At 46.0% G+C, this 27,999-nt stretch overlaps 2 protein-coding genes and 2 long non-coding RNA genes across 4 annotated transcripts in view; 2 read left to right on the plus strand and 2 right to left on the minus strand.

Moving 5' to 3' along the window:
• Window positions 1-38: 38 nt before the first annotated feature.
• Window positions 39-5,495, plus strand: LOC110290689. The gene is made up of 3 exons (XR_002377494.1): window positions 39-97; window positions 895-1,049; window positions 4,624-5,495. It is a non-coding gene; the product is annotated as an uncharacterized LOC110290689 (long non-coding RNA).
• Window positions 5,496-6,741: 1,246 nt separating this feature from the next.
• On the minus strand, window positions 6,742-15,744 carry Mrps21 (mitochondrial ribosomal protein S21). Its single transcript, XM_021157835.2, has 3 exons — window positions 15,665-15,744; window positions 14,701-14,822; window positions 6,742-7,031 (listed from the first exon to the last, which is right to left on the minus strand). Exons 2-3 carry the CDS (start codon window positions 14,781-14,783, stop codon window positions 6,851-6,853), a joined length of 264 nt encoding a protein of 87 aa, XP_021013494.1. The 5' UTR covers window positions 14,784-14,822; window positions 15,665-15,744; the 3' UTR covers window positions 6,742-6,850.
• A 70-nt stretch (window positions 15,745-15,814) lies between these two features.
• The window catches only part of LOC115030599, a 22,625-nt gene continuing 10,440 nt past the window's right edge, over window positions 15,815-27,999 (plus strand). The window contains exon 1 of the long non-coding RNA XR_003836184.1: window positions 15,815-15,897. This is a non-coding gene — a long non-coding RNA (uncharacterized LOC115030599). The remainder of the gene's footprint in view (window positions 15,898-27,999) is intronic.
• On the minus strand, window positions 22,585-26,306 carry Ciart (circadian associated repressor of transcription). The gene is made up of 6 exons (XM_021157832.2): window positions 26,217-26,306; window positions 25,264-25,645; window positions 25,047-25,122; window positions 24,700-24,778; window positions 24,474-24,585; window positions 22,585-23,228 (listed from the first exon to the last, which is right to left on the minus strand). The coding sequence occupies exons 2-6, from the start codon at window positions 25,585-25,587 to the stop codon at window positions 22,713-22,715; spliced, it is 1,107 nt and encodes a 368-aa protein (XP_021013491.1). The 5' UTR covers window positions 25,588-25,645; window positions 26,217-26,306; the 3' UTR covers window positions 22,585-22,712.

A 27,999-nucleotide genomic window follows, 5' to 3' on the forward strand; every position in this document is an offset into this window, starting at 1 on the left:
GGGGCGCACGCGCCGCGGGATCCTAAAGCCTAGTCCTCGGGCTGGCCCGGAGCGATGCCGACGTTAGTTCGGGCATTATTCCCCGGAGCAGAAATCGGTTGGCATCACAGTCCCTCGGGTCAAAAGAGTTAGTGCGCCAAGATTATCACTAGAACTAAAAGCAAGGACGTCCACATTCTTACTCAAAGTGTCCTTTCTAGTTTAAAAAAACAACAACAAAAAAAAAAACCAAACTGTGATCTCTAGCATTAGCTGTCCTCCCTTAATTTTGCCTCCCTAATTTAAAAGCGATACCAGAGACCAGGCAACAAAAAAGAACAGATTCAGAGCTATCCCCTGGCTTCCCATTCGCCAATGAAACACCAAAACCTGCCTCACTTCCTAACCTCTAACATATTACAGATAACAGTATTGCTAGCTCAGCCTCAGAAACCAGACCACTTCCTCACTTGTCGCGCTTGTCGCTTTCTGCCTTGCATGGCTCTTTACCAAGAAAACTACAAGATTTGCACTCCACTCTACTTCAGGTTTGTGCTCAAATTAGCCTCAAAGAAGCCTTTCTGGCCGCCCTATTTAATTTTGATACTTGACGCTCTAGAGTCCCACTTCTTTTTTTTTTTTTGTCCTTATTGTACTTGTAGTATCATCTACCATATTCATATAAGTTAACTTAGGCTTTGTACTAGTCGGGGTTCTCTAGAGTCATAGAACTTATAGGTAGTCTCTGTATAGTAAGGGGATTTGTTGATGATTTACAGTCTGTAGTCCAACTCCCAACAATGGGCAGCAGCAGCTGTGAATGGAAGTCCAAGGATCTAGCAGTTGCTCAGTCCCACAAGACAAGCAGGCGGAGAAGAGAGAGTGAATCTTCCTTCTTCCAATGTCCTTATGTAGGTCTCCAGCCAAAGGTGTGGCCCAGATGAAAGGTGTGTGCCACCAAGCCTTCAACTCGGAGATCCCCCAGTCTTAATTTTCTGGAATTTATAGCCAATATGCTTCAAGATCCAGGTTAGAAATTGTATATCTCAGCCTCCAGATTAGGATCACAGGTGAGCCTTCCAATTCTGAATTGTAGTTCATTCCAAATATAGTCAAGTAGACAACCAGGAATAGCCACCACACACTTAGTGCTTATACTTACAGTAACACTCATACAATTAAGTACTTAATAAATACTTGTCTACCGTGGCAAGTTCCCCACCACACATCCCCTAAATAAAATGTAAAACTTTTTTTTTTTTTTTTTTTAAGGAATGGCAGTTCCTCTGGGAAAGGTGGGGGTCGTGGATAGAGGTTAGATAAGGGACATCAAATGCAATTAGGTAAGAGAAAGTACCTCTGGGGCTGGAGAGATGGCTCAGAGGTTAAGAGCACTGACTGCTCTTCCAGAGGTCCTGAGTTCAATTCCCAGCAGCCATATGGTGGCTCTGTAATGGGATCTGATGCCCTCTTTTGGCGTGTCTGAAGACAGCTACAGTGTACTCATATAAATAAAATAAGTTAATCTTAAGAGAGAGAGAGAGAGAGAGAGTACTTCTGATAGTCTATAGCATGTGCCACCATGCCCAACTTTAACTCATTTTTATGCTCATGAATATCCAGATTCCTGATACTATTATTTGTTTTGTTTGAGGCAGAGTCTCATGTAGCCCAGGCTGGCCTCAAACTCACTATGCAGATAGATGATCTTGAACTCCTGATATTCTCACTTCCATCTCTTAAATTCTGAGATTACAGGCCTGAACCACCAAACCAAGCTCTCAGACTGTCCTTTCCCTGTTTGAATAGTTTTGGCAGTTTTGGCAAAACTCAGATGAGGGCCTGCTCTGTAGGTAGAGGTGTCTTACAACGGCACCATTTTGCTTCCAGGATCCCCTAAGGCAGCAGGAAAAAAATTGACTCCTTGGAGTTGTTTTCGGGATTCCACAGGCACATAAACACAAATTTTAAAGAAAAAGAAATCTAAGACGGCAGACCAGACCTTGGGATTCAGCTCAGTAGTATAGTGCTTGTCTAGCATGCTTCAGATCCTGGGTGTGATGTCAGCACTACAATAACATCAACCATCTGACATATATGAGTTTATTTTGTACTCTTCTATTCATCCACATCTGCCCCTATCAAAACATCTATATTTCCTTTTTTCCTCCTGTTACCCCTTTGAAGAAGAGACTTCTATTTCCCCCTCCCTTCTCCTGTTGGAGATGGTGTTTTCTTCAGATTGTCTCTGAATTCCTGGACTTAGGTAATCTTCATTCTTTAGCATGAGCAGTTAGGTGTGAGTGTGTGTGTGTGTGTGTGCTCTCTCGAGTGTGCGTGCATGCCACCGTGAGTACTCAGGACTAAGCTTGGGTGCCACTGTGCCTCACTCTTTTTGTCATTTCCTAATGATGGAAACAATTCAGAAAAAAAAATATGGAGGAATCACAGGCAGTGGAAGACTAACACTATTTTAAATTCACTTGATTAAATACTGAAAATAAAACTGGCTCCTTGGGCTGGAGAGATGGCTTAGTGGGTAAGAGCACTGACTGCTCTTCTGAAGGTCCTGAGTTCAAATCCCACAACCACATGGTGGCTCACAACCATCCATAATGAGATCTGATGCCCTCTTCTGGGGTGTCTGAAGACGGCTAGAGTGTACTTACCTATAATAAATAAATCTTTAAGCTTTTACTGCCAGCACTGGCCAGCAGAGGATCTCTGTGAGACCCTGTTTCAACTGCAAAACTGGAATACATTAATCAGAACACACGGGGCAGGGAATCCATTTTATCCTTGAGAAATTTCCAGCACGATTATCAAGGACCTTTTTTGTCAGGAGATTCTTGTGAAAACTGAGATTGGAAAATCACCAAGAACATGTATTTGTCTAAAAATGGTACCGAAGACAGCAGTCTAAAATTCTGAGTTCTCAAGCTATAGCCTAGCACAGACCTCTCCCACTTTATTCACACGCAGATCTAGGTGAACAAGCTGTCAGCTGTTGAGCCAAAAATGTGATCCCAAATAACAAGCAGCTTTCTTGGGTTGTGCTGGATAAAAAAAAAAAAAAAAAAAAAAAAAAGTGGAAATAGTCTGTAGAAAACCCCGCCCACCATGACCAGTGTTCTCAAATGCAGTTACTCTATCAAAATAGCGGACCTCAGTAGGCCGTGAGCATTTCGTGCTGTTCCGTGAGTTCCAGGATGCTGGTACTAGATGCTGCAGACAGGAAACTGGGCGAGCTGAGCAGCGCAGTCAGGCTCCCCCAGCTTGTCACTCAAAAGGCAGGCTTTATTGGGTTCTGTCACGCTACCCTAGCAGGGAAAGTGGGTTTTAGATTGTACTTTTCAAATGATTAAACCTAGCTTTTAGGGCATGGTGCCTCATGTCTTTAGTAAAGACTGGAATCCACTATTCAGGAGGCTGAGGTAGGAATGTTATGTGAGTCCCAGAGTCTAGGCCAGTCTAAGTAGTACAGCAAAAATCTCTCTCTTAAAGCCAATTAACTTTTCAATTACAAAAAACAAACAAAACCCTCATGCTATTGGGAAATTCTAATTTCCATCTTACTAGAAAACAACTGTACTTTCTAATGAGTCTACCACCAAGATATCTTCTAATTCTAGTGTCTGCTGGGGCTGGTGAGATGGCTCAGTGGGTAAAGATGCTTGCCACCAAGTCTGGCAGCCTGAGTTTGATCCTTAGGACCCACAAGGTGGAAGGAGAGAACCAATTCCCGAAATCTGTCCTCTGACTTCCTCAGGTGGCTGTGGCATGTGTATAGACACACAGATTACATAAATAAATGTAATTTGTAAAAGTTAGTTTTGGACTGGTAGTGGTGGTGCATGTCTTTAATTCCAGCATTTAGAGACAGAGGTAGGCAAATCTCCGAATTCAAGACTAGCCTGGTCTACAGAATGAGTTTCAGGACAGCCAGGGCCTCAGAAAGAAACCCTGTCTAGAAACAACAACAAAACAAACAAAACTATTAGAAGAAAACAGGGTTTGTCTTCATGACACTGGATTTGGCAATGAATTCTAAGATGTGATACCAAAAACAAGGGCAACAAAGCAAACTGGACATGGGAAACTTCTGCCATTTGGCTGGGTGTGGTGGCAGATGACAGTAATCCTAGACCTTGTGAGGCTGAGACAGGAGGATGGCCAATTTCAAGCCAGCCAAAGTCCTGTCACAGCAAACATCAAAGGAACCTACCACCATAGGATAAAAAGACAACCCACAGTGGGAGGCAACATCTACAGGTCAGGTACCTAAGGAAAGACCTGTCAACTCAGCAGCAGTGAGGACCCCCGCCTAAGGACTTGAATTCTTCCTCAAAGGAGGAACAGTAAACTCACAAGAGGGCTCAAGGCATTAGCCACTAGAAAAGGGACAAGCCTGTAATCTCAAGTGGAGAGGACAAGGAAGGTAGAGTGCAAGTTTGAGGCTAGCCTGAGCTAAGTCCCTAAATCAAGAATGAATAAAAACAAAAAGTGAAGGCTAGAAATCAATGTGTTACACCACAAGGGGGTGGTATTTATCCACTGGCCCTAAATTCTGTCCCTTGAAACTGTTATGCTCAGAGGATAGCATCCTGGGATGGGTGGCTAGCCCTCCTGCCTCTTCTCTGCCAGTCTTCTGCAGATGCTGGTGCCAACGCCCCAGATACTGGAGGTGTGTCTGTACGGAGACCAAGAAAGGAGGAAGCAGATGTCAGCAATGAAGGACCAGCAGGCTTCTTCACTGGGGTCAGAATGCTGCCATGGGAAGGAGCTGACACTGGGCATTGCCAACAAACTGAGTACATACAGGACAGAAGCTCAGCTCCAGCAGGAATTACAATTATGCACAGGCCTATTAACAACTTGCTGGCCTGGACCTAAAGCAGGGGCCCTAACATGAATGGCACAGCTCCTGTGCTGACATTGACACTGTGTCTCACTCTGAGCCCTTCCCCTCTACACACACCTCTTTCCTCTTTCTTATGATTCACTTACTGCTTTATCATCCATCCAGGGCACTTGTGTTCTGTCTCCCCTCCACCCCACTCCCGGCCCCTTCATCAAGATTCAAGGACAGAAACAGGAGTTAGCATTGTAAGGTCTGTTCCTGGGATTCTTTTGAGTCTAGTTTAGTAGTATTTTAGGAGACTTCATTAAGAACACATACATACTTTACTCAAAGGGCACAGAAGGGCAGTTCAGTAAAGAACAACATCTGCATTTCCGGTGAGAGTTGTTTTTGGGACTCATAACAATTGGATAGGAAATGCAGGATATTTTTTTACAGTTGGAAACTTTCCTTGCCTCACCTGGACTCAGAAAAGGGGCTTTAAAATTCTAAAACCACAGGCTGGAAAGGCTCAGTGGTCTGCTCTTCCAGAGGTCCTGAGTTCAATTCCTAGCAACCACATGGTGGCTCACAACCATCTATGAGATCTGGTGCCCTCTTCTGGCCTACAGACATACATGCAGGCAGAACGCTGTATACTAATAAATCTTTAAAAACAATTGGTTGCACTGGGCGTGGTGGCGCACGCCTTTAATCCCAACACTGGGGAGGCAGAGGCAGGTGGATTTCTGAGTTCGAGGCCAGCCTNGTCTACAGAGTGAGTTCCAGNACAGCCAGGGCTATACAGAGAAACCCTGTCTCGAAAAAACAAATTGGTTGGGCAGTGGCGCACGCCTTTAATCCCAGCACTTGGGAGGCAAAGGCAGGCAGATTTCTGAGTTCGAGGCCAGCCTATTCTACAGAGTGAGTTCCAGTACAGCCAGGGCTATACAGAGAAACCCTGTCTCAAAAAACCAAAAAAAAGAAAAAGAAATTCTAAAACCACAGCAATTTAGCTGGGTGTGGTGGTACACACTTTAATCCCAGCACTCAGGAAACAGGCAGGTGGCTCTCTCCATTTGAGGCCAGGCTGGTTACAGAGATTCAAAAACAAGAAAAAGCCACCAAAAAAAAAAATAATAATAATAACAAAACAGTAATTTAACCAAGTGTACAGCTCAGTAGTATTAAGTCCATTCACATATTCAATGTTTGCCTAGCATGTATGTCTGTGTACCACGGATGTATATGGTGCCTATGGGGATCAGAAAAGGAATTCCCTTGGGGTTTGAGTCACAGACAGTTGTGAGCCACAAGGCTATGTGTACTATATTCATGAAGTACCCAAAGAGGCCAGAAGATGGTGACAGACAATTGGAACTGGAGTTTCAGAGTCCTGTGTCACCAATTAGGTGTTGGAACTCAACCAAGTCCTCTACAAAAGAGAAGCCAGCACCCTTAACTGCTGCGCCATCTCTCCAGCCCTAATATTTTCTTTCCTTCTCTTTCTTTCTTTCTTTCTTTGGCACCATGGTTTCTAGAATTTTCCCAAATCTTTATAAACAAAAACTCTACCATTACATGTATCTTCTGATTGGCCCCTCTCCTAGGCTAGCAACAAATATTACTGCTCCTATTCCATTTTTTTCATTCTTTCTTTTCTTTTTTTAAAAAGATTTATTTATTATTATATGTAAGTACAGTGTAGCTGACTTCAGACACACCAGAAGAGGGCATCAGATCTCATTACGGGTAGTTGTGAGCTACCATGTGGTTGCTGGGATTTGAACTTAGGACCTTTGGAAGAGCAGTCAATGCTCTTACCCACTGAGCCATCTTGCCAGCCCTCATTCTTTATTTTCATTTCAATCAAAGACAGGGTCCGCTGTGGACCAATAAGACAGCTTCTGTATGTCCAAGCCTTCTTGTTCACCTGTGATGGAGTTTTTATTATAGAGAAAAATAACAGAACTTGGCTGGATAAAGAAAGGAGTTGGACATAGAACTAGTGTGGGTGCCTAGCCCCAAGCCTCAGCAGCCCAGCCACGGGTCTGCACGGTTCTTTCGCATCAAGAAGTTAATCTTTCGAGCCATTTCCATGTTGTAGATCCTCCGGCATGTTTCATAGCTTTCCCGCTGGCGGCGGCGGCAAGGCTTCTCATAGTAGCGTCGTCGCTTTATGACTTCGGTAAGCCCATCAGTGGTGAGGATTCTGTATAAAGGCAGGTAATGAAGTCAGATGCTATGCATCATCACTGTTCCTTACCAGTTTCACCGCCCATTGGAAGTCAAGAGGCAAAAATAACTTGTGTTTGAAAATGACGGTAGTAACAACATAACACTGACTGCTTTCTAGAGGCTGCAGTAAGATCCCGTGAGGTAAATTTAAAAAGCAGCCATAGTGCTTACCCTGGAGCTATGCTCTCACTTTGACTCCCTCCACACACCACGCCCATGGTGTAAGGCAGCTTCTAAGGGTCAGTGGCTCCCGGAGCAGTGCTTTCCAGTCACGGGAGGGGAGGCACACGTGAAGCCTGGCGTGTGGTGGCGCACGCTTTTGATCCCAGAACTCAGGAAGCAGAGGCAGATGGATCTCTGTGAGTTGGAGGCCAAGCAGAGTCACATAGAGAGACCTTGTCCCACAAAACCAAAACCAAATGAAAACAGCCACAACTGAGGCAAACCATTTGTAATTAAAATAAAACAAAACAAAACTCAATGGAGTGACTCCTAGCTTATTCTTAGTGAAAAATGTAGCTCCCTCCTCTTTGCATTTGAGAACTGGTATGGTGGTGTACACGGCTGTCAGCCCAGGACCTGGAGGCTGATGTAAGAGGATAGTTTCAGATGACCCCTTAGAAAAAAAAACAACTGATACAACTGAAGTCTGAGCAATTGTGGGGCTCCCTAAACACAGGCCCTCGTCATAGCCAAGACACAAAGGAGAGCATTGCAACAGCCTCGCTCACCATTCCCATGTCCCACATGCTCTAATCACACAACTGTGTGTCCATGAGTATGTAGGTGCTGGCGGAGGTTAGGGATCTGCCCTAGGTGTTGTTCCTCAGGCTCACCCTCCTTACTTCTGTAAGGATCTCATTGGCCTGGAGAGCACCCAACGGCTGGGCCAGCCTAGACAATGATAGGGGAAGAGCTGGGTGGGGTTTTTCATCTAGGGGAAGGAGAAAACGCACACCAAGAAGACAGGGTATCATCTCAGTAGCTAAGCATTTCCTTTCTCTTTAGTGCTGGAGATGAAACCAAGAGCACAGCTTTAATCCGATCACTTGGGAGGCAAAGGCAGGCGGATCTCTGAGTTTGAGACCAGATCGATTTACACTGATAGTTCCAGGCTAGCCAAGACTATACAGTGAGACCCTGTCTCAAACAACCAAACAAAATAAATAAATAAATAAATAAATAAATAAATATTAAAAACAGGCTGTGGGCTGGAGAGATGCCTCAGTGGTTAAGAGCACTGACTGTTCTTCCAGAAGTCCTGAGTTCAATTCCTAGTAACCACGTGGTGGCTCACAACCATCTGTAATGGGGTCTGATGCCCCCTTCTGGTGTGTCTGAAGACAGCTACAGTGTACTCATATACATTAAATAAATAAATCTTTTTAAAGAAATTAAAAGCACAGATTAGGCTGGAAAGATGGTTGAGTTGACACTGGACCTGAGTTCTAGTCCAAGAATCCACGTAAAAAGGCCCCCACTTGTAATCCCAGCACTGGAGGCAGAGCTAGACCAGCCAGCCTAGAACGCGCGCACACACACATGCACGCACGCATGCACGCACGCACGCACCCACGTGCTCCCTCCCCGGCAGCAGAAGCACTCATTCAACTTCATCTCTAATAGGCAAGGGTGTAGGTCAAGCTTTGTAGCAGAATTGAGTATGGCGCTGGTGGTGTAACTCAGCTGTTACCTGGTTCCATCCCCAGAACCCCTAAACCCAGTGTGAGATCCTGTCTCAAAAAACCCCTAAAGCCAACCAAATAAACAGACCCAAAAGAACTCCAGAAGTAACAGCTAAAGGGCTGGGGGTGTAGCTGAGGGGTAGAGTGCTTGCCTGAGTTATCCGTGAGGCCCCTGGGTCTAGTTCCCAGTGCGGGGGTGGGGTAACTGAATCTGGAGCTCAATGGCAGCACTCCGGGAAGGTGTTACTAGTGTCACCTTGGTCACAAAGGTAGTTCAAGGACTAGCAGATGAGAGCTTAGTGTAAACAGATCAGCTTAGAGTTCTGGTGCCTGGCAACCCTACATGAAGGAGAAACCAGCTGCCAGTTTTAGTAAAATTCAACTGATTATATAAAAGGAGCCAAGCCGCTTCCAAGGGGAACCTGGGGGTGGCAGATTCACATGTCAGTGTAGCCAGGCTGCGTCAGCCGCTGTGTGTGCAGGAGGACTCAATGAACCCAGAAGCTGGCCCATCAGGAGTAAAAGGGGTCAACCGGGAATGCTTCCAGTGTTCTTGTCTTTCCTAGTTTGGGGGCCAGCCAATCACACAGGGCCTCTAGCAACCCCCACTCTCCACATCCTCACTTCAGGCTCCAGTGAAGGCCCCTGGTTACATAACAGGCATTTCTGGCAGTCTCCTGGGGCAGGCACATAGGCCTTCCCCTTTGTAAGGCTCAACCATGGCTCCCCGTCCCTTGCAACCGCTAATGCAATCAGATCACAGAATGAGAGGCTTACTTCAAACACAACCACCCGAAAGCCAAGGAAGAGAAGACTGGGCTGAGACAGGTATGTAGAAAAGGTGACCCAAGGGGAACACAGTAGAGGACAGCAGAGGAAAGGATACATAAGAGAAGCCAGGTCAGGAAAGGCTGCATCTGGTCGGGAGGTCGAAGCACTGAGCAGACTCTGCTCACACGCGCGCGCGCACACACGCACGCACACACACACACACACACACACACACACACACACACATGCTTACAACGCCTTGCCTAGGAAAGCACCCTAAGAGCAAGGGATTGATCGCTTCCTGCCTCACACACACACACACACACACACACACACACACACACACACACACACTTAGAATGCCTTGCCTAGGAAAGCACCCTAAGAGCAAGAGATTGATAGCTTCCTGCCTCCAACCAGGCTAGAGGACAACTTATAAGACATTTCCACAACACTCCAAGACTTAAAAAAAAAAAAAGTATAAATGCAGCTTTCTTCTTCTTTGCAAATTATATTTTTATACTAAAAATGTAGCTTTTTGGTTTTGAGACAGGGTCTTAATTATCTCAGGCCGGCCTCTGACTTAATATGTAATCAAGGATAACCTTGAATTCCTGATTCTCCTGCCTCAGCTTTCTTGTGCCGGCTGGAATTACAAACATGTGCCACCCCAAGGATTCTACTATTTTTAAAATGCAGCTTTCTGGAGTGACTGTAAATGCCAATACATTCCCTGCGCCATTTTCCAAGGCTTGGTTTCAAGTTCATAAGGAGCCCCAATGAGCTCAAAGCTCGGGTTCAGAGTCCAGGGGCCTGGGTGTCTTCACTTCTTTTTTTTTTTTTTTTGGTTTTTCGAGACAGGGTTTCTCTGTGTAGCCCTGGCTGTCCTGGAACTCACTTTGTAGACCAGGCTGGCCTCAAACTCAGAAATCCGCCTGCCTCTGCCTCCCAAGTGCTGGGATTAAAGGCGTGCGCCACCACGCCCGGCTTCACTTGTTCTTAAAAACACCTCTTCTGCTCAATTGAAGCCTTCCTTTTCCAAGGACTCTTTCTCCTGCAGTCTTACATAGCCCAGGCTGGCCTCAAGCTTGCTGTGTAATCAAGGATAACTTGATCTTCCTGTCTGCATCTCTGAGTGCCAGCCAGAGTTACAGGCAAAAGCACTATTTATCACTTTCTTTCTTTTTTTCTTTTTTTTTTTCTTTTTTGGTTTTTCGAGACAGGGTTTCTCTGTATAGCCCTGGCTGTTCTGGAACTCACTTTGTAGACCAGGCTGGCCTCGAAGTCCACCTGCCTCTGCCTCCCGAAGTGCTGGGATTAAAGGCATGCGCCACCACGCCTGGCTATTTGTCATTTTCTATGGTGCTACTGGACCAATGCCTTCCTACCAAGTATGCTACATTCTCAGATCAAATCTTCTCTTCTTAGGTAATATAAACTGGGTCCTCCCCTCAAAAATAAAACCTTATAATTTCCTTGGTGTTTTAACAACTGAAGTAAGAAAAAAGTATTCAGCTGGGCAGTGGTGGTGCACGCCTTTAATCCCAACACTCAGGTGGCAGAGGCAGGCGGATCTCTGAGTTAGAGGCCAGCCAGTTCTACAGAGTGAGTTCCAGGACAGCCAGGGCTATACACAGAAACTCAAAAAAAAAAAAAAAAAGTACTCAATGTCATTTTTTGAGACAAGGTCTGTATAGTTCAAGCTTGAAATTCTCCTGCCTCAGCCTCTACAGGACTGGGGCTGCGGCTGTAAGTCACCACCCCCAAGTGCTTTGTACTTACTTATTTTTTTTAAAGAAACTAAAATTCTTTATGCTGAGGATTCAGCTTGTAATTGATTGGTATCGTGCTTCCGTGGCATGTACAGAGGCCTGGGTTCCCCAGAGCTGCAGAGGATGGGGCGTTGTATGTGTGTGCGAGTGCCTGTGACCCTGACTCAGGAGACGGGGGCAAAGCATCAGGAGCTTAAGGTTATTCTTAGCTTTATGATAAATTTGAGGCCAGACTGGGCTACATAAGACTCTGTCACAAAAAAAAAAAAAAATTAAAAAGAAATAAAAGTTCCTTGGACAAGATCTGAATTAATACCAGGTCAGATAGTAGAAAATATCCACGTAGTATCTACTTTTTAGATTTTTTTATTATCTTATGTATATATTTATCTGCCTACATGCCTGTCTAGGTATATGGCACGTGGTATGTGCCTGGTCCTGTGGAGGCCAGGAGACGGTGTCAGATGCTCTGGAAGTGGAGCGGATGCTGAGAATTGAACCTTGGCCCCCTAGAGAGCAGCCAGTGCACTTGGCCGGCTCTCCCACTCTGTGGAGGTCAGAAGATAATGTCCAAGAGTTAATGTTCTCCTTCTACCACATGGGTCTGGGACCCAAACTCAAGTGGCTTGAGAGCGAGCCCCTTTAACAGCCCTTGGTCCCTATGTAGCCCAGGATGGCCTCAAATTTGCAATACAGTCAAGGACAACTTAGAGCTTCAGGTCCTCCAACCGCCACTTCCTAACTGCTGGAACTGTGAGGGTGTGTCGCCACACGCAGTTTATAGAGTACTAGAGAAGAACCCCAAAGTCTCACACAAGCTAGGTAAGCAGTGAACCAACTGGGCTACAAACCCAGCCCAACCGGATAGTGCAGCGCCAGGGGATCCAGACCCTCCTCAGGGATACCTGAAGACACACGGCACACACAGACATTCACATAAAGAAAGATAAAATATTTTGTTTGTTGCGGTTTTTGAGACATAGCCCCAATTGACCTAGATCTCACTATCTAGACCAAGCTGACCATGAGTTCATAGAGATAAAGTGCTAGGATTAAAGAAAAATAAAATGTATCTTTAAAAACCAAACCAAGTAGTGTTGGTAGTATAGTGGTGAGCACAGCTGCTTGACCTGGGTTCAGTTCCCAGCCAAAGCAACATGCCCACATATTGCCAAGGTCCTGGACTGAGGAGGCCCTGAGAGGAGCCATGAGATTATGATAGGGAGCAAAGGAAATGATAGGCATGAGATGGCTCAGAGGTTAAAAGCACTGACTGCTCTTCCAGAGGTCCTGAGTTCAAATCCCAGCAACCACATGGTGGTTCACAGCATCTGAAAGGGCATCTGACACCCTCTTCTGGTGTGCGAGTATAAATGCAGGAGAGCGCTCATATACTAAATAAGCAAGAAAGTAAGTAAAGAAATAAATCTAGTAATAATTAGATAAGAATGTGACCTGGCTTCAAAGAATAGATGACCACCTCGTTCAGAGGGGATGAGAAATATTTTATTTCTTATGCTTTGCTTTATAGTCTTGAAAGTAGCAAAGAGGTATACATCCCATTATGTATGGAAAAATGGGCAAAGGAAGTAGGTGCTGTTGAAAATGAGCATTAAGTGAACCAGAGGAGGACTTAGTTGGCGGAGTACCACCACCGTCACATAAGAGAATTTTCTCCACTACCTGCAGCAAAGCTAAAATAAAGCTTATTACGTCTTTCGGCCTGATGGCCAAGGAAATAAGAGAAAAAATGACAAGCTAAAAAGAGGAGTCCAGTGGCACACATGCCAGCACTCAGGAAGCAAAGTGGGCAAAGCTCTATAAGCTCTAGGCCAACCTGGTCTGCACAGCAGCTCCAGACCAGCCAGAGCTGCACAGTGCGACCCCTCTCAAAAACAAACAAACAAACACACCACAGCCAAACCAAACAAAGCAAGAGCTGGAAAGACGCCTCACTGGCTACAAGGGCACCTCTCTCTCTTCCAGCACCCACGTCAGTGGCTCACAACTTCCGGAACTCCAGCTCCAAGCAGGCCAATGCTTCTAGCCTCTGGCAACCTGCACTCAAGTGCACATGCCCACATACATACACATCATTAAAGATGAAATAAAAAGGTTAAATGAGGCATGCCAGACTACGGAAGCCTAAAAGAACTAGGACAGTACAGTATCATCCGGACAGACTAGTCTCCACCCACACACAATCTAGTGTGCAGACAGTTCTCCACAGAGCCTCTCCTCTCCAGCTGTGTCACTGTTTTTAAGTGTAGGTGTAGGTTTGTTTCTTCCGTCCCATGTGTGAGTACCTGCAGAGGGCAGGCAGGAGAGTGTATTGGATCCCTAACATCAGTTGTTGGTACTGGGAACCAAACTTGGGTCCTCTGCAAGAACTGCAAGCATTCCTGACCACTGAGCCATCTCTCCAGCCCCTCGCTCTGTTTCTGCTTATGCTATGACTCTTTGGAACCTGAAATGCCCTTCTCATCCATGACTTATTTCTTCAAGAGCCCAGTTAGAATCCATCTTTTCTAGCCAGGCACGTAAACAATATCAAACACACAATCAACCTCAGCATCTGGGAGATGGAGGCAGGAGGGTCAGGCGTCAAGGTAATCCTTGGCTACACTGCCCATTCTAGGCCAGCCTGAGCTACATGAGACGAACACAAATCACAGAGGAATTAATCCTCTCTAGTAGCCGTATTCCACAGATACGGGCCCAGCTGAAACGCACCATGCCCCTGCTTCTTGTTTCTCATTCCCCTCCCAGATTTTTTTCTTTTTTTTTTTGACATGGGGAGGGGTCATCTGAGACTGAGTCTAGTCACCATCAACTAAATTATTCTCAAATTCTTCCTGTCTCCACCTCCCAGGTGCTGGGATTACAGTGTGCCCAGCAGTTTTCCGGGCTCGTTGGATAGAACTCAGATTTATCATCAAGGGATGATGGCTGCTTGTTGGATAAGCTCCATTGAGCTGAATGTGGAGAACTTCATTTTTAGGATAATAAACTGAAGGGATAAGAAGTGTCCAGAGGGGGGAGAGATGATTCAGAAGTTAAGAGCACTGGCTGCTCTTCCAGAGGCCTTGAGTTCAATTCCCAGCAACCACATGGTGACTCACAACCATCTGTACTGAGATCTAGTGTCCTCTTCTGGTGTGCAGGCATACATGCAGGAAGAACATTGTATACACAATAAATAAATTTAAAAGAAGAAGAGGAGGAAGAGGAGGAGGAAGAGGAAAAGGAAGGGAGAGGAGGAGGAGGAGGGAAAAGAGGAAGAGGTGGAGGTGGTGGTGTCCAGAGCTTACACACTGAGCTGGCACCAGTGGTAGGCTTTATGAGGTGGTAGGCTGGGTGCAGGATCACCTCACATTTCCTAAGGCTGGTCCAGGCAAGACTTGACTCATTTTACCTGTTCAGGGTCCGGTAGGCACCTTCCACGTTCCCCTCCTGAACCATCACAGTCCTGGCAATGAACTTCAGATGTTTAGCCATGTCCTCGTATTTAAATCTTCATTCTTCCGGGACTACAGACTGGACAACGAGCATGGAAACCAGAGACTCAATGTAAGAGAACAAAGCCCAACAGAGTCACGCCTTACCATAGGTAGTTTTATTCAATCTAGCAACAGAACCAGCTCAAGATCCACAGAACCAGGCTGGAGGAATTCTCCGTATCTTAGTAAATACAAGTAGGTCTGGAGAGATGACTCAGTAGTTAAAAGGATACAAGTTCGATTCCCAGTACCCACAGGGTGGCTCAGAACACATACAGTCCCAAGGAATCCAACACCCTCTTCTAGCCTCTGTGATGCACAGACATACATGCAAGTAAAACACTCACACATAAAATATAAATAACTTTTTTTAATGAAAAAGTACAAGCAAATTGTTAGCAACATTTCTTTCACTATGCAGTGATATGGCTTAGCAGGTAAAGGCGCTGGCCACCAAGCCTGACGACCCGAGTTAGAGCCCTGGATCCTTACGGTGGACAGAGAGGACAGACTCCTTGCAAGCTGTCCTGACTTTCTTCCCCCAACCCCCGATCACACCAAGAAATAAATAAAAGATAATTGCCGGGTAGTGGTGGCCCACGCCTTTTATCCCAGCACTTGGGAGGCAGAGGCAGGCGGATCTCTTGAGTTGGAGGCCAGCCTGGTCTACAGAGCAAGTTCAAAGGCAGCCAGGGCTACATAGAAACACTCTCGAAAAAGCAAAGCAAAGCAAAGCAAAGCAAACCAAAAAATTGGTTTCCGCCGCTGAGAGTTAGAAAGAACTCTTCGTCCATCTTTAGGCACTACGCGAAATCTTGCCCTCCCGCTATACTCGCTTTGCAGCTCAGTGACCCCCGCCACGCACCCCGAGCTCCCTACCTGGGGCCTCTGAATTCAGACTCCGGATCTCTGCGGACCGGAAGCGGAAGCTACGGAGTCCAGCGACGGGAGGAAGCTACGCTGCAGGGCTCAGCCGACTGCAGCTCCGCTTACCGTCTGACCTTGCGAAGGTTCGGTGCTGAGCGCAGGCGCTAGACTCTCCGCATGACAGTCAAAGGAACAGCGTCCTCACCTTCCTATGGAGGAGTCGCGGTCGTCGGGTCTGCGAGAAGGTCAGCCCGAACCGTAGCTCTAATCCTGTTAAACTTTTACTAGATTTGAGCGATTTCGTTTTCTGTATGGGAAATGGGAAGCGTCCTGAGAATATTTTCTATTTAAAAATGACAGATCTGCTCACCGGGTGAAAAAACGGCTCCACACCCCCTAATCTGCCTAAAAGTTAAGAAAAGATATTACATACTGTGAGTTTTCCATTGCATCAGCTACCTAAGCCATTTCACTAAATAAAGTAGAACCAAAAAGAAACAAGTGGGAAACGCCTGCAGAATTTTAAATCAAAATATTGTTTTAATGCCAACTTTGCCATTTGTTGCCTCATAAGATCTAGAATTTTTTTTCTTCCATACGTCTTGACAACCCTATGTGTATGTTATCCCCACATTTCCATATATGGTTATTTACATGGGTTTAGAAGTATCCATATACAGAAAAACCTACCCACAACATACACAGATGCACCCTCATCTGTTACTTCTTTAAGGGATTTGTTTTTATTTTGTGTGTGTGTACGTGTGCCTGCGTGTATGTATGTGCACCGTGTGCATGCATGCATGCATGCAGGAGCTCAAGAAGGATTGGAGAGGTGTTGGGGCCCTGGAACTGGAGTTAATAGGAGGCTCAGAGCCGCCATGTGGGTACTAGGAACTGAACCTGGGTTCTCTGCAAGAGCAATTAATTTTCTTAACCACCAGACCATCTGGCCAGGTCATTATCAGTTAATAGGTATTCACACAAAACTTAAGCCTGCCTCGTAGTAAGCCAAATCCAAACTCCCAAACTGAAGCTAGACACCTTTGTGCTTGTCAACAAACCTAATTGAATGACTGTCCTCTGCGAAGCACTGCTGACACTATTCCAGTGTCTCTTGCACAACTGACAGTATGTAGACACAATTTTAGGCCCAGTCGCATATAATAAGTGCAAAATTAATTCTATGGACAGTACGTAATCCGTTAGAAAGGAGTTCTAGCTTCAGATTCTAAGCATCAGCAGACGTATGACTTTGAACAAGTTACTCAGACTAGGAGTCTGCACTTTTTGTTTAAATAAAAATATTGGAATACTACCATGTTTATTTGTTGATATTATATGGCTCTCTTGGGCTATAGTGGTAAACTTGGGTAGAAGAAATGGAGATCTGTGACCTACAAATACTTATAATCTAGATCTTGCTAAACATGAACTTTCAGTCTGGCTTCTTATTTGTAAAATGGTGCTAACATCTACTCTGTTGGTCTCACAAAATTGGTCATAAGAATCAAATGGGCTTACAGTCAGCTATTGGATGGGTCACAGGGCCCCCAATGGAGGAGCTAGAGAAAGTACCCAAGGAGCTAAAGGGGCCTGCAACCCTATAGGTGGAACAACAATATGAACTAACCAGTACTGCCAGAGCTTGTGTCTCTAGCTGCATATGTATCAGAAGATGGCCTAGTCAGCCATCAGTGGAAAGAGAGGCCCATTGGTATTTCAAACTTTATATGCCCCAGTACAGGGGAACTTCAGGGCCAAGAAGTGGGAGTGGGTGGGTAGGGGGGGTATGGGGGACTTTTGGGATAACATTTGAAATGTAAGTGAAGAAAATACCTAATAAAAATTATATATTAAAAAAAAGAATCGAATGGGATATAATGTAAAGATAATTCATTAATTTTTGTTTTCATTTTAAGGTTTATTTTATTATTATATGTGTATGAGTATTTTGCTTACATGTATGTGTGTGCCTACATGTATGTGTATGTGTGTTATGTCTGTGCCTGGAGGTCAGAACAGAACACTGAATCCCTTGGGCCTGGAATTACAGATGGTTGAGAGCTGCCATGTACATGCTGGGAATTGAACTTGGGTCTTCTGCTAGAGTAACAAGTGCTCTTAGCTGCTGAGCCAACTCTTTTCCTCTTGTTATCATTTTCTTTTTTACTGGACTGAAAAAAAAAGTTTTTATAAATGTATATGGGGGGGGTGTTGTCTGCATGCATGTCTGATGTCCAGAAAAGCCTGAAGAGAGCATCAGATCCACTGGATCTGGATTTACAGATGTTGTAAGCCATCCTGTGGGTGCTGGGAATCTAACCTGGGTCCTCAGTAAGAGCTGTCAGCACGATCAACCTCTGAGCCTTCTGCCCAACTGCAATGCCCCCAAGTTTTAAGCCTAGATATCTAGAAAAATGTTGACATCATATATTTCATCAACAGAAGAGGAGTCATTGTGTGTGTGTGTGTTTGTATGCATGTGTGTGCACTCGTGCAGGTGTATGCATGTGTACATGTGTACAAGAGCTCCCATAAAAGTTCATGTGTATGTGTCATAGCACATGTATGGAGGTCAGAGGACAACTTGCCAGAATTATTTCCCTCCTTGCACTGGGTGGGTCCCATGATCTGAGTCTGAACTCAGATCATCAGGCTTAGTGGTGGCAGAGGCCTTTACCCACTGAGCTATCCCACGAGGTCTTTTACTTTAAAGACGTGTGTGTGTGTGTGTGTGTGTGTGTGTGTCTGCGCACGCGTGTGTTCATTCTTTTTTTTTTTAAAGATTTATTATTATATCTAAGTACACTGTAGCTGTCTTCAGACACACCAAAGAGGGCATCAGATCTCATTACAGATGGTTGTGAGCCACCATGTGGTTGCTGGGACTTGAACTCAGGATCTTCAGAAGAGCAGTGAGTGCTCTTAACCACTGAGCCATCTCTCCAGCCCGTGTGCATTCGTTCTTGTGTGCCCATGTGTGGATGTATGTGCAGACATATGTACACGTGCATGTTCCTGGGCATGCCCAGAAGAGGGCATCAGATCTCTCAGAGCTGTATAGGGATTTGTGGGATGCCCTGGCCTAGCTTACTAAATGGTTTCTGGGATTCTGACTCCAATCCTTATGATGAGATAGCGACTGCTCTTGACTGCCTAGCAGTCTCTCCAATGTTCCTCACATGTCTTTTTTTTTTTTTTTTTTGGTTTTTTTTTGGTTTTTCGAGACAGGGTTTCTCTGTATAGCTCTGGCTGTCCTGGAACTCACTTTGTAGACTAGGCTGGCCTCNAACTCAGAAATCCGCCTGCCTCTGCCTCCCAAGTGCTGGGATTAAAGGCGTGTGCCACCACCGCCCGGCCACATGTCTTTTAAAACAGGGTCTAGGTTGGTTTAGAAGAAGATGTGTAGCTGATAATGGCCCTCCATCAACTTACGATCCTCCTGCCTCACCTCCCAGGCGCTGAGATGACATCCACGTGTACCCATGGCTTTGTGCGTAAACCACCAGCACTGTGTGGCGCTACCTCCACAGCCATAAAATGCTAACATTTTAATAAATTTTTAGCTAATTGAAAGTATTTGGATTTATTGTATATGTATGACTGTTTTGCCTGCATGTATGTGCACCATAGGAGGCCAGATCTCCTGCAACTGGAATTACACAGGTTTGTGAGTCACCATGTGGGTACTGAAATCGGAATTTTGGCCCTTTGCAAGAACAATGGGTTCTCTTAATGGCTGAGCATCTCTATAGCCCTCTGTAATCAAAAAACAACAAAGACTTTTGTGTGTCTCTGTCTCTGTCTCTGTCTCTCTCTCTCTCTGTATGCGTAAGCTTACATAGTTATGTGCATCTGTAGAGGTAGGAGGACAACTTACAGGAGTTGGTTCTCTCCTCCCACGGTGTGGAATCTGCATGTCCAGTTCAGTAAGGCTTGCCTACAAGAGCCTTTATATGCTGAGCCATATTGCTGGCTCCTTTAGTCATTTTTTTGTATAAGTGATATACAAATATACAAATGAACTCCCCAGCAGAAATGCATACATTCAGTTTACTTTCTTAGGACAGATGATGCAAAGTTAAGATGATTTATGATGTTCAGTTAAATCCCAAAGCTTCCCCAAAGACCTGTAGGCCATTTTGTTTACTGATGGTCTCACCTGGTGTCACTTGTTAGCCTAGCTTGACTCTATGAGCAGCAGAGGGGCATAAAAGCCCAGCAGAGATCTTCTACTGAAACTTACATGTAAACTTGACAGTTTGATTCAGAGACTTTGTATCCCAGGGTGATGGATAAGATGATTGAATAGAGAGAGAGAGAAACCAAGACTGGAGCCTCAGAGCACACCCACACTCTGGTAGGTGGAAATGGAGCCATTAAGAAACCTAGAAAGTGGGCTGGTGAGATGGCTCAGTGGGTAAGAGCACCNGACTGCTCTTCCAAAGGTCCAGAGTTCAAATCCCAGCAACCACATGGTGGCTCACAACCATCTGTAATGAGATCTGACTCCCTCTTCTGGTGTGTCTGAAGACAGCTACAGTGTACTTACATATAATAAATAAATAAATCTTTAAAAAAAAAAAAAAAAAAAGAAACCTAGAAAGTGCTGCCAGTTGGGTAAGAGGAGAATTGGGACTGTATGTAGTCACAAGATCTCAGGTAGGAAAGTTTCAGAAGATAGCATTAAGTGTCAAGTGATACAATACACACAGGATTTGTGAAGGCTCCTGGGTTTCACTATTGATTAGGGGGAAGGTATGTTATAAAATACTTTAGTGCTGATTTTGTGGGCTCATTAGTTCCTTTGGAAGGTGCAACAGAATGAAAGTAATGTGAGCTGGGCTGTAGACAGTTGACTGCAGTGGTAGTGAGGTACTAGAAAAACCACTCTGAGGGATTACGGTGAATATAGAGGCTGTAGACTTTGTGGTAGAGCCCTTGCCTAGCATGCCTGAGAACGAGAGTTCAGTCCCTAGTGCTGAGTGGTAGCGAGATGGAGCAGAACCATAGTGCAAAGAGAAGAAAGGGGATATTTTGACTCAAGCAGTATTTTCAGCAAGCCAATAACTGGTGACTCAGGGGAACTAATTATTATAGGTAGCAAATATAAGTTACAAGTTCCACAAATAAAAGGCGATCCAGAAGCCTGAAGAGATGCTTGCTCTCTTGCAGAGGACCTGATTTTGGCCCCCTGCACCTCTATGGTGGCCCTCAAACGTCTATAACTAAATTCCAGGGGTACAATGTCTTCTTCTGGCCTCCATGCATATGGTGCACATACATTCAGGCAAATAATCATACACATAAAATAAAAATAAGTCTTAAAAAATAAAATGATAAAATGAGCCAGGCATGGTGACTCATGCCTCCTTTTTTAAAAATGTTTTTTATTTTTTATTTATTTATTATATGTAAGGCACCGCAGAAGAGGGCATCAGATCTCATCACGGATGGTTGTGAGCCACCATGCCATTGCTGGGATTTGAACTCAGGACCTTTGGAAGGGCGGTCAGTGCTCCCAACCACTGAGCCATCTCTCCAGCCCCCAGCTCATGCCTCCTTTAACCCCAGCACTCAGGAGGCAGACACAGGCCCAGTCTGTGTGACAAGTTCTAGGGCTACACAGTGAAACCCTGTCTCAAAAAATAAGATATAAAAAGCCATCAAAATCATAAACAGGCCGGGCGTGGTGGTGTATGTCTTTAATACCAGCACTAATCCCAGCACTCAGGAGGCAGAGGCAGGTAGATCTCTGAGTTTGAGGCCAGCCTGGTCTACTGAATGAGTTCCAGGACAGCCAGGGCTACACAGAGAAACCCTGTCTTGTAAAAAAAAAAAAAAAAAATCATAAATGGAGCTGAGTGGTGTTTCACGCTGTAATTTGTGGGGAACTAGCATCACCTTGATTTTTGATTTCTAGGCCACCCTGACCTACACAAATAAAGGTTTGCCTCAGAAAGGAGGTCATATTTTCTGAAATAAAGGGAGGTGACTTATTTACCAGAACGCTGGGCTTGAGGAATGGCAGGAAGCTGACTACTGAGCAGCATGCTGAGTAGCTGAGAACCAGTGACTAAGAAGACAAAATTATCTGATGCTCGGGAAGGCGAGGATGAGAGAGGAAATGGTTTTGGTAGAAACTAGGACAAATAGAAAGAAAGGAATACACAGACAAGGGTGGAGATCCATTCATGGGCTTCAGTTAGTAACATCTGAGTAGCTTTCTTCGGCCTAGCATACACTTAGCACTTACAGTTGTTTGAATAGCGATACGGCCCAGACTCTGAGTCCTCCTACCCTGACCTCGACAATTCTAGGGCACTATGCTCTCTTCAAAACTGGCACCCCAGTGGCTGGGCTTTCCCTCTTCTGAAGGCAGCAGCAGGTTACATACACATTTACCCCCAAGCATCAACAGCTCCCATCAAAGCAGAAGTGTCCCAGAGTTGAAGAACCTGCTTGTCTGGCCAGCTGGGAGATTCCACAGGGAGAGAGCGACACAAAGGGAAAGCTACTAGTTTCTGAGTGTGAACAGACAAGAAAGCACACTTCAGCTCTGACCCTGTAAGAGTCCCCTGTGCTCCCCCACAGGTTTTGCACCTCCCAACCCAGCTCTACCTTGCGTGGTCACATCTGTCCTATCTTCTTGTCAGTTGCTCAGTGGGTGATATTTATGGTACTCTGGGCTCAAAGTTTTCAATTTCCAATAGTCAGAAAAGTGTTTAAGTGGGCTAGAGAGATGGCTCAGTGATTAAAAGCACCGACTGTTCTTCTGAAGGTCCTGAGTTCAAATCTCAGCAACCACATGGTGGCTCACAACCATCCATAATGAGATCTGACGCCCTCTTCTGGTGCGTCTGAAGACAGCTACAGTGTACTTACATATAATAATAAATAAATCTTAAAAAAAGAAAAGAAAAGCGTTTAAGTAAAAAATGTCTTTAATCAGAAAGGATTTCTATTTCCTCACCACAAATACATTAAAGTAAAAAAAAATACACATAAAACATACTTTATACAAATTGGGAATCAGGGGAAAGTAGCAGAGCCTGGGTTAGGGCTGAGGATTCGGAGCAACTGGGGGATGGCTAATCCTCTGTGGCGCTGGGTGTCCTTTAGTCATCTCTCTGTCTGTGGTAGGCAGGACAGGCGGACAGAGGATGCAACTCCAGTCTGATGGCAGTGTTATTGGCAAACTGTGGCAACGAGGCTCCTCGCCAGGCAGTTTCTTCAGATCACCAGGAACGACAGGAGACAGTGGAGTTGGTGGGACCGGAGTGCCCGGGGCAGAATGGGTGAAGGGCTGTGCTCCTTTCTGGAGGACAAGGATGACACCAATGCTGGCTCCAGGGCCTCTGGGGCTGTGGCCAGAGGTGGAGCCTTGGGGACTGAGGGGAGGGTTACAAATTGGAGTGCTATGGGTCCAGGTGAGGTTCATAGCTGGCCATCCTGTGAGATGCCAAGACTGCTTTGGTTTCAAAACTAAACGTCCCAGCTGTGTTTGGCCCATCTTCTCTAGGAGAGGTGCAGGAGAAGCAGCCCCCGGGTCACCGTGGTGGCTGGGAAAGTGCTAGAGAATGGGAAATGCAAAACCAGGGGTTAACCAAGTTTACACATGAGCTTCACTTAAGCACAGACCTTTGCTTTCCTTGAGGACTCATTGTACAGTGCAAACAAACGTTTGTGCAACAGGTGTGTTCTGCCAGGTGATGATGAAGTAAAAATTTCAGCAATCAAGTAATGCTCCCATCTACCTAGCACAAAGTTGGAGGCTACTCTGTGTAACAGACAGTATGAGGCCACTAGAAACAGACAAGAAAAAAAGAGTCCCATGGCTCTCAGTATTTATACAGTGATTCCTGTTCGACTTCTTTAAATCAAACCCAGGACCTACTAAGTGGCAGAAAAGCAGTCTCATAGACCACACCACCAGGCAGAGAAATTGAAATGACATTTAATTTCTGTGATGAAAGGTCTCATTTCCCGTGTTTAGTTCTTTATGAGGCATGATCCTGTTAATTTTTCAGTCAGTCATTCTCATATCACTAGAAGCTATAGTGGATTTAGCTGGGCATGATGGTGCACACCTTTCATCTGAACACTCGGGAAGCTGAGGCACATGCATCTCTGTGTTTAAGGCTAGCCAGGTCTGCAGAGCAAGTTGCAGGTCAGCCACTACACAGAGAAACCCTATTTTCAAACAAACAGGAAAGGAAAGGAAAGGAAAGGAAAGGAAAGGAAAGGAAAGGAAAGGAAAGGAAAAGAAGAAAGAGAGGGAGAAAGAAAGAGAAACCCACTACGTAAGGTTTAAAGTTATGTTGATAGAAGTCAAAAGATGGAGAGGGGGAGGGTTTTGGGGGGAGGTCAAGAAGAGAAAAATGGAGGCATCTTCTTGTGAGTCATTTGGCCAGATTAAAAGCCTTCTGTAAGCCAGGTATGGTGGCCCATGCCTTTGATCCCAGCACTTGGGAGGCAGAGGCAGGTGGATTTCTGAGTTAGAGGTCAGCCTGGTCTACAAAGTGAGTTCCAGGACAGCCAGGACTATACAGAGAAACCCTGTCTCGAAAAAACTGGGGGGGGGGGAGCCTTTAGGAAGTAGATGAGCTTTGACAGGAGGGCAGGGGTAAATTTCGTGAGATCTCAACAGAATAGAGCCAACATCGAGGCGAAATCTAAAACTCACAGTAATTTGCCAAGTCAGACAGACAGCCCTTCCCTGGGAGAGAAAAGGGAAGGCAACTGGAAGGGAGAGATTCTCCAGACAGTCGGGGCTTGGGTCTTCTCCCAGTCTCTCCCTTGGTCTTTGGGGGCATACCTTGCTTCTCTGGTGCCTGCTGCCTCCGGAGGATGGTCTCTGGGCAGCTATGTGAGGAAACCAAGTCTTCAACATCCCTTCCACCTGCAGCAAGGTGCCTAGGTAACGTTCTCTGTGAAGAAACGGATATTCTTAAAGTCAACTATGAAAAAAGAAACAGGGAGAACTGTACAGGCCTCCCTCAATAAGATACTAAGGAGGGGAGGAAGGAAAGAGGGAGACTTACCCCATCTGAGGCTTCTGTAAAACACCCACTATGCGCTGGATCCGGTCCATGGCCACACTCTGTTGGAAGCTACTTAATCCTAGGGTGAAAGAGGGAGGGTGATTAGAGGGTGTGGGATGTACGCAGCTCAGCTGTAGGTTCCCTCCCAGCATTGAGGGAAACAGCAGAGGTGGGGACTGAGATAAATGTAAAGGAAAGACAGAGACAGATGGGGTTCAAATGAATTCACATGAAGAAATTAAGTTACAGATGCAAACAGAATAGCCCATGTCCCAAAGAGAAATGTAAGAGTTCACTCAGACAAGGGGGCTACCCCCAGAAATGTAATTAGTTAATCAGATTATTACCTCTGTCAAAGCGACCCATCTTGAGTCCGTTCAGTAGGTCTGTGAGGGGCCGTATGAACCCTTGGAGTTCTTTACACTGTAGAAAAACAGCACAAGACTTTGAGACCAGCAGTGGTTTTTCTGCTGTGATGTATCTGGCAGCCAAGACCATTATCTTAGGGTCCTTGTCAACCAATTAGGTGTTTGCCACTGCACTCTTTTTTCTGCTTTCTGTTACCTTTTGAGCGAAGAGCAGATCTCCCTCTGTAGTACATCCTTGGGTGATCTCCAGTTCACCGTCTCTTGATCTTTTGACTTCAGATCCTTGGTGTTCCAGATGAGATGCTGTAGAAACCCTGGGTCGATGTCTGCGGCGGATAGGGCCTGGACTGGGCCTGGAACCTCCTCTCTGACCCACAGTGTCTGGCCTAAGCTCATGGGTGCCCTTGCCCTCCCTCTCGTTATCAGAAGGGAAGCTAAAGTCACTGTTCACAGGGGACGTGGAAAATGATGGGGAGAGAGAGGAGGAGGAGTAAGAAGAAACACTAGATGGAGAATCCATAGGTCCAGGAGCAGGAGAGGGGCTGAAGAGCAGCTCCCGTAGTACCAAAGATCAGAACCTGCAATTGAAAAGCAAAGCGAGGGAGTCTGAAATCAGAGTCAAAGAATTAGGAAAGGGACTGGGAGACTGGGGCATTCTAAACAGAGTAACATGGTTTTCGCTTTGTTTTATTGTTTTTCCATTCTCAATAGAAACAAGAAAAAAAAAAAAAAACTTGCTCTTCCAGCCGCATTCAAAATCTAGACCGCCAGCCCACGCAGAGCTCTTGACCCCACACAGCCTTTCTTCCCTTGGGTTCACGGTGAATAACCGACTTTACACCTTCCCCTCAGCCTGCAGTTCTGGGCTGTTCCCGGCCAGACCTCATAGGGAGCCTATCGACCTAAAAACGGCACCCGCTAGAGGCTGCTCTGCGCACCAGAACCCACCTCAGGTCCCTAGAGTACCGGCCCCATAGACACCCGGCTCCACCGCTTTCGCATCCTTCACCGTCAGGTGCACTGCGCTGGTCAGTCTATGGTCGCGCCTGCCAGGTGATGCAATACCTCCCAACACCCCGATCTGCGGTCTTCCATGCCCACCCCATCCGGGTTGTCTTTCGGAGAGCACTTGGGCTCTCGTCCGCTTACCTGGGTCTGTCGGCTCAGCCCTGGTCGGTATGCAGCTCCTTCACTGTCTGTGCGGGTCTAGCCGACCCACCTCCGCCTCACTCTGTGGGTCCCGCCCCTTCCCCCTCCCAGACACGTGCGGTTCTGCACGTGCCTCCCCCTGCGTACACAGACCTTGTGCTCTCATTGGATAGTTTACCGGCAACACGTGACTCTTGATGCAGACGCTCACAGCCCATTTGCTGCGGCACGCGGGGGCTCGGCCAATAGAGAGGCAGCCAAGTGGTGATTGGCTGGAAGGGAAGCAGTCCATGCTCCGCCCGTACATGCGGCTCCTCGGGTGATAAAAAAGGAGGATGGAAAAAAGTGAAAATTAAGGAAGGGGCGGAAAAAGGGTGGAGCTCGTAGCCTTAAATAGGACAGCACTGCGCGGGAGACGCACGGCTGGAGTGTACAGAGCGGGGCCGAGCCACGGAGGTGGCGCCTCGGGACGTGGGCCCCTCTGAGCGCCTCCGCGCACGGGCGCAGCACGTGGGAGCCCTCAGCAACTCGTGTCCGCAACGTGTGTGACAACGGACGTGTGACGCCGGGCTTCCGTTCCCTTGTCGGCGGCTCGCCCTCGTGACTCCCCACTCTTTCATCCTCCCCTCCTCGCCACCAAGTTGGGTGCCTCCTGCCCTGCTGGGCGAGGAGGGTGGGGACTGCGGCTGGAACACCGCGTCCTCTCCGGGGCTCCCGCCGCGCGGCTTCTCCAGCCGGTTCTTACATAACTTGCCACGCACGTTCCCAGCTCGGATGCCAGCCCGCCAAGACTCTAGAGGTCATAGCCGAACTTGTCCCTGACTTTTCTGCTCCGGGCCCTTAGGACCCTTCACTCTGATTCTCAGTGCAGGGAACAGAGCAGAGTAGATCTTTGATCCTCAAGCTTATGGCTCTATCTGGCTTCCGTTTATTTGTTCCTTGAGAAAACTGGGGAAACGTTGAGGAAGGAAAAAAGCAAGTCAAGAGTTTAGAGAGTCACCAACAGACAGACCTTAGCATCCCTTGCACCAAGTCACTGTAAAAGGAACCAATGGCGAGGAGGACCCTGTAGACTGAAGCAGAGGAGTCGCAAGGGGGCACTCTAGTTCTGATTAGGGTCGAGAGAACAGACACTTTTTTCCCCCTCTCATAGTCTTACTAAAAGAAAAAGTTGGACAGGGATCTAAGTCATGGTTTGGAGAACGTGTGGTTATTTTAAATATGTTCTAATGCTTTTTTACTTATATTTAGCAATGTGGTTATTTTAGAAAAAGGAAAAGGATTTCTAAATTAAACCTCAGCACTGTTTTCCCAAACACAATTTCAAGACACTATCAAATAAAATATAAGTAATCTAGATGTGGTGGCTCATGCCTTCTGTAATCCTGAGGGATGGATGCAAGGAGATCAGTTCAAGACCAACCTGAGCCACATGGGACCCTCAGCCTCAGAAAAAGAAAAGAAACAAAAAATAGAGTTAGAATTACAGTCTCAGGGGCTGGAGGGATGGCTCAGAGGTTAAGAGCACTGACTGCTCTTCCAGAGGTTCTGAGTTCAATTCCCAGCAACCACATGGTGGCTCACAACCATCTGTAATGAGATCTGATGCCCTCTTCTAGTGTATCTGAAGACAGCTACTGTGTACTCACATACATAAAATAAATAAATAAATAATCTTTAAAAAAAAAAAGAATTACAGTCTCAGAATAAATGAACCTGTTATCTGTGATATTCTCTGTTCTACTCCAAACTATGTATTTATAGGGTATAATTCCTTCGAATT

This window comes from Mus caroli, chromosome 3 (genome assembly GCF_900094665.2).
Source record: "Mus caroli chromosome 3, CAROLI_EIJ_v1.1, whole genome shotgun sequence".
Classification (NCBI taxonomy): Eukaryota; Metazoa; Chordata; class Mammalia; order Rodentia; family Muridae; genus Mus; species Mus caroli.

Bases quoted from the DNA above. Each gene is read 5' to 3' on its own strand.
- Mrps21 (XM_021157835.2), bottom strand. From the start codon at position 14,783: ATGGCTAAACATCTGAAGTTCATTGCCAGGACTGTGATGGTTCAGGAG. The intron at 7,032-14,700 runs GTAAAATGAGTC...GCCTTTATACAG, and splicing joins GCCTACCGGACCCTGAACAG to AATCCTCACCACTGATGGGC.
- Ciart (XM_021157832.2), bottom strand. From the start codon at position 25,587: ATGGATTCTCCATCTAGTGTTTCTTCTTACTCCTCCTCCTCTCTCTCC. The intron at 25,123-25,263 runs GTAACAGAAAGC...GTTTTTCTACAG, and splicing joins ATCTGCTCTTCGCTCAAAAG to TGTAAAGAACTCCAAGGGTT. The intron at 24,586-24,699 runs GTAAGTCTCCCT...GTTTCTTCACAG, and splicing joins TTACAGAAGCCTCAGATGGG to AGAACGTTACCTAGGCACCT.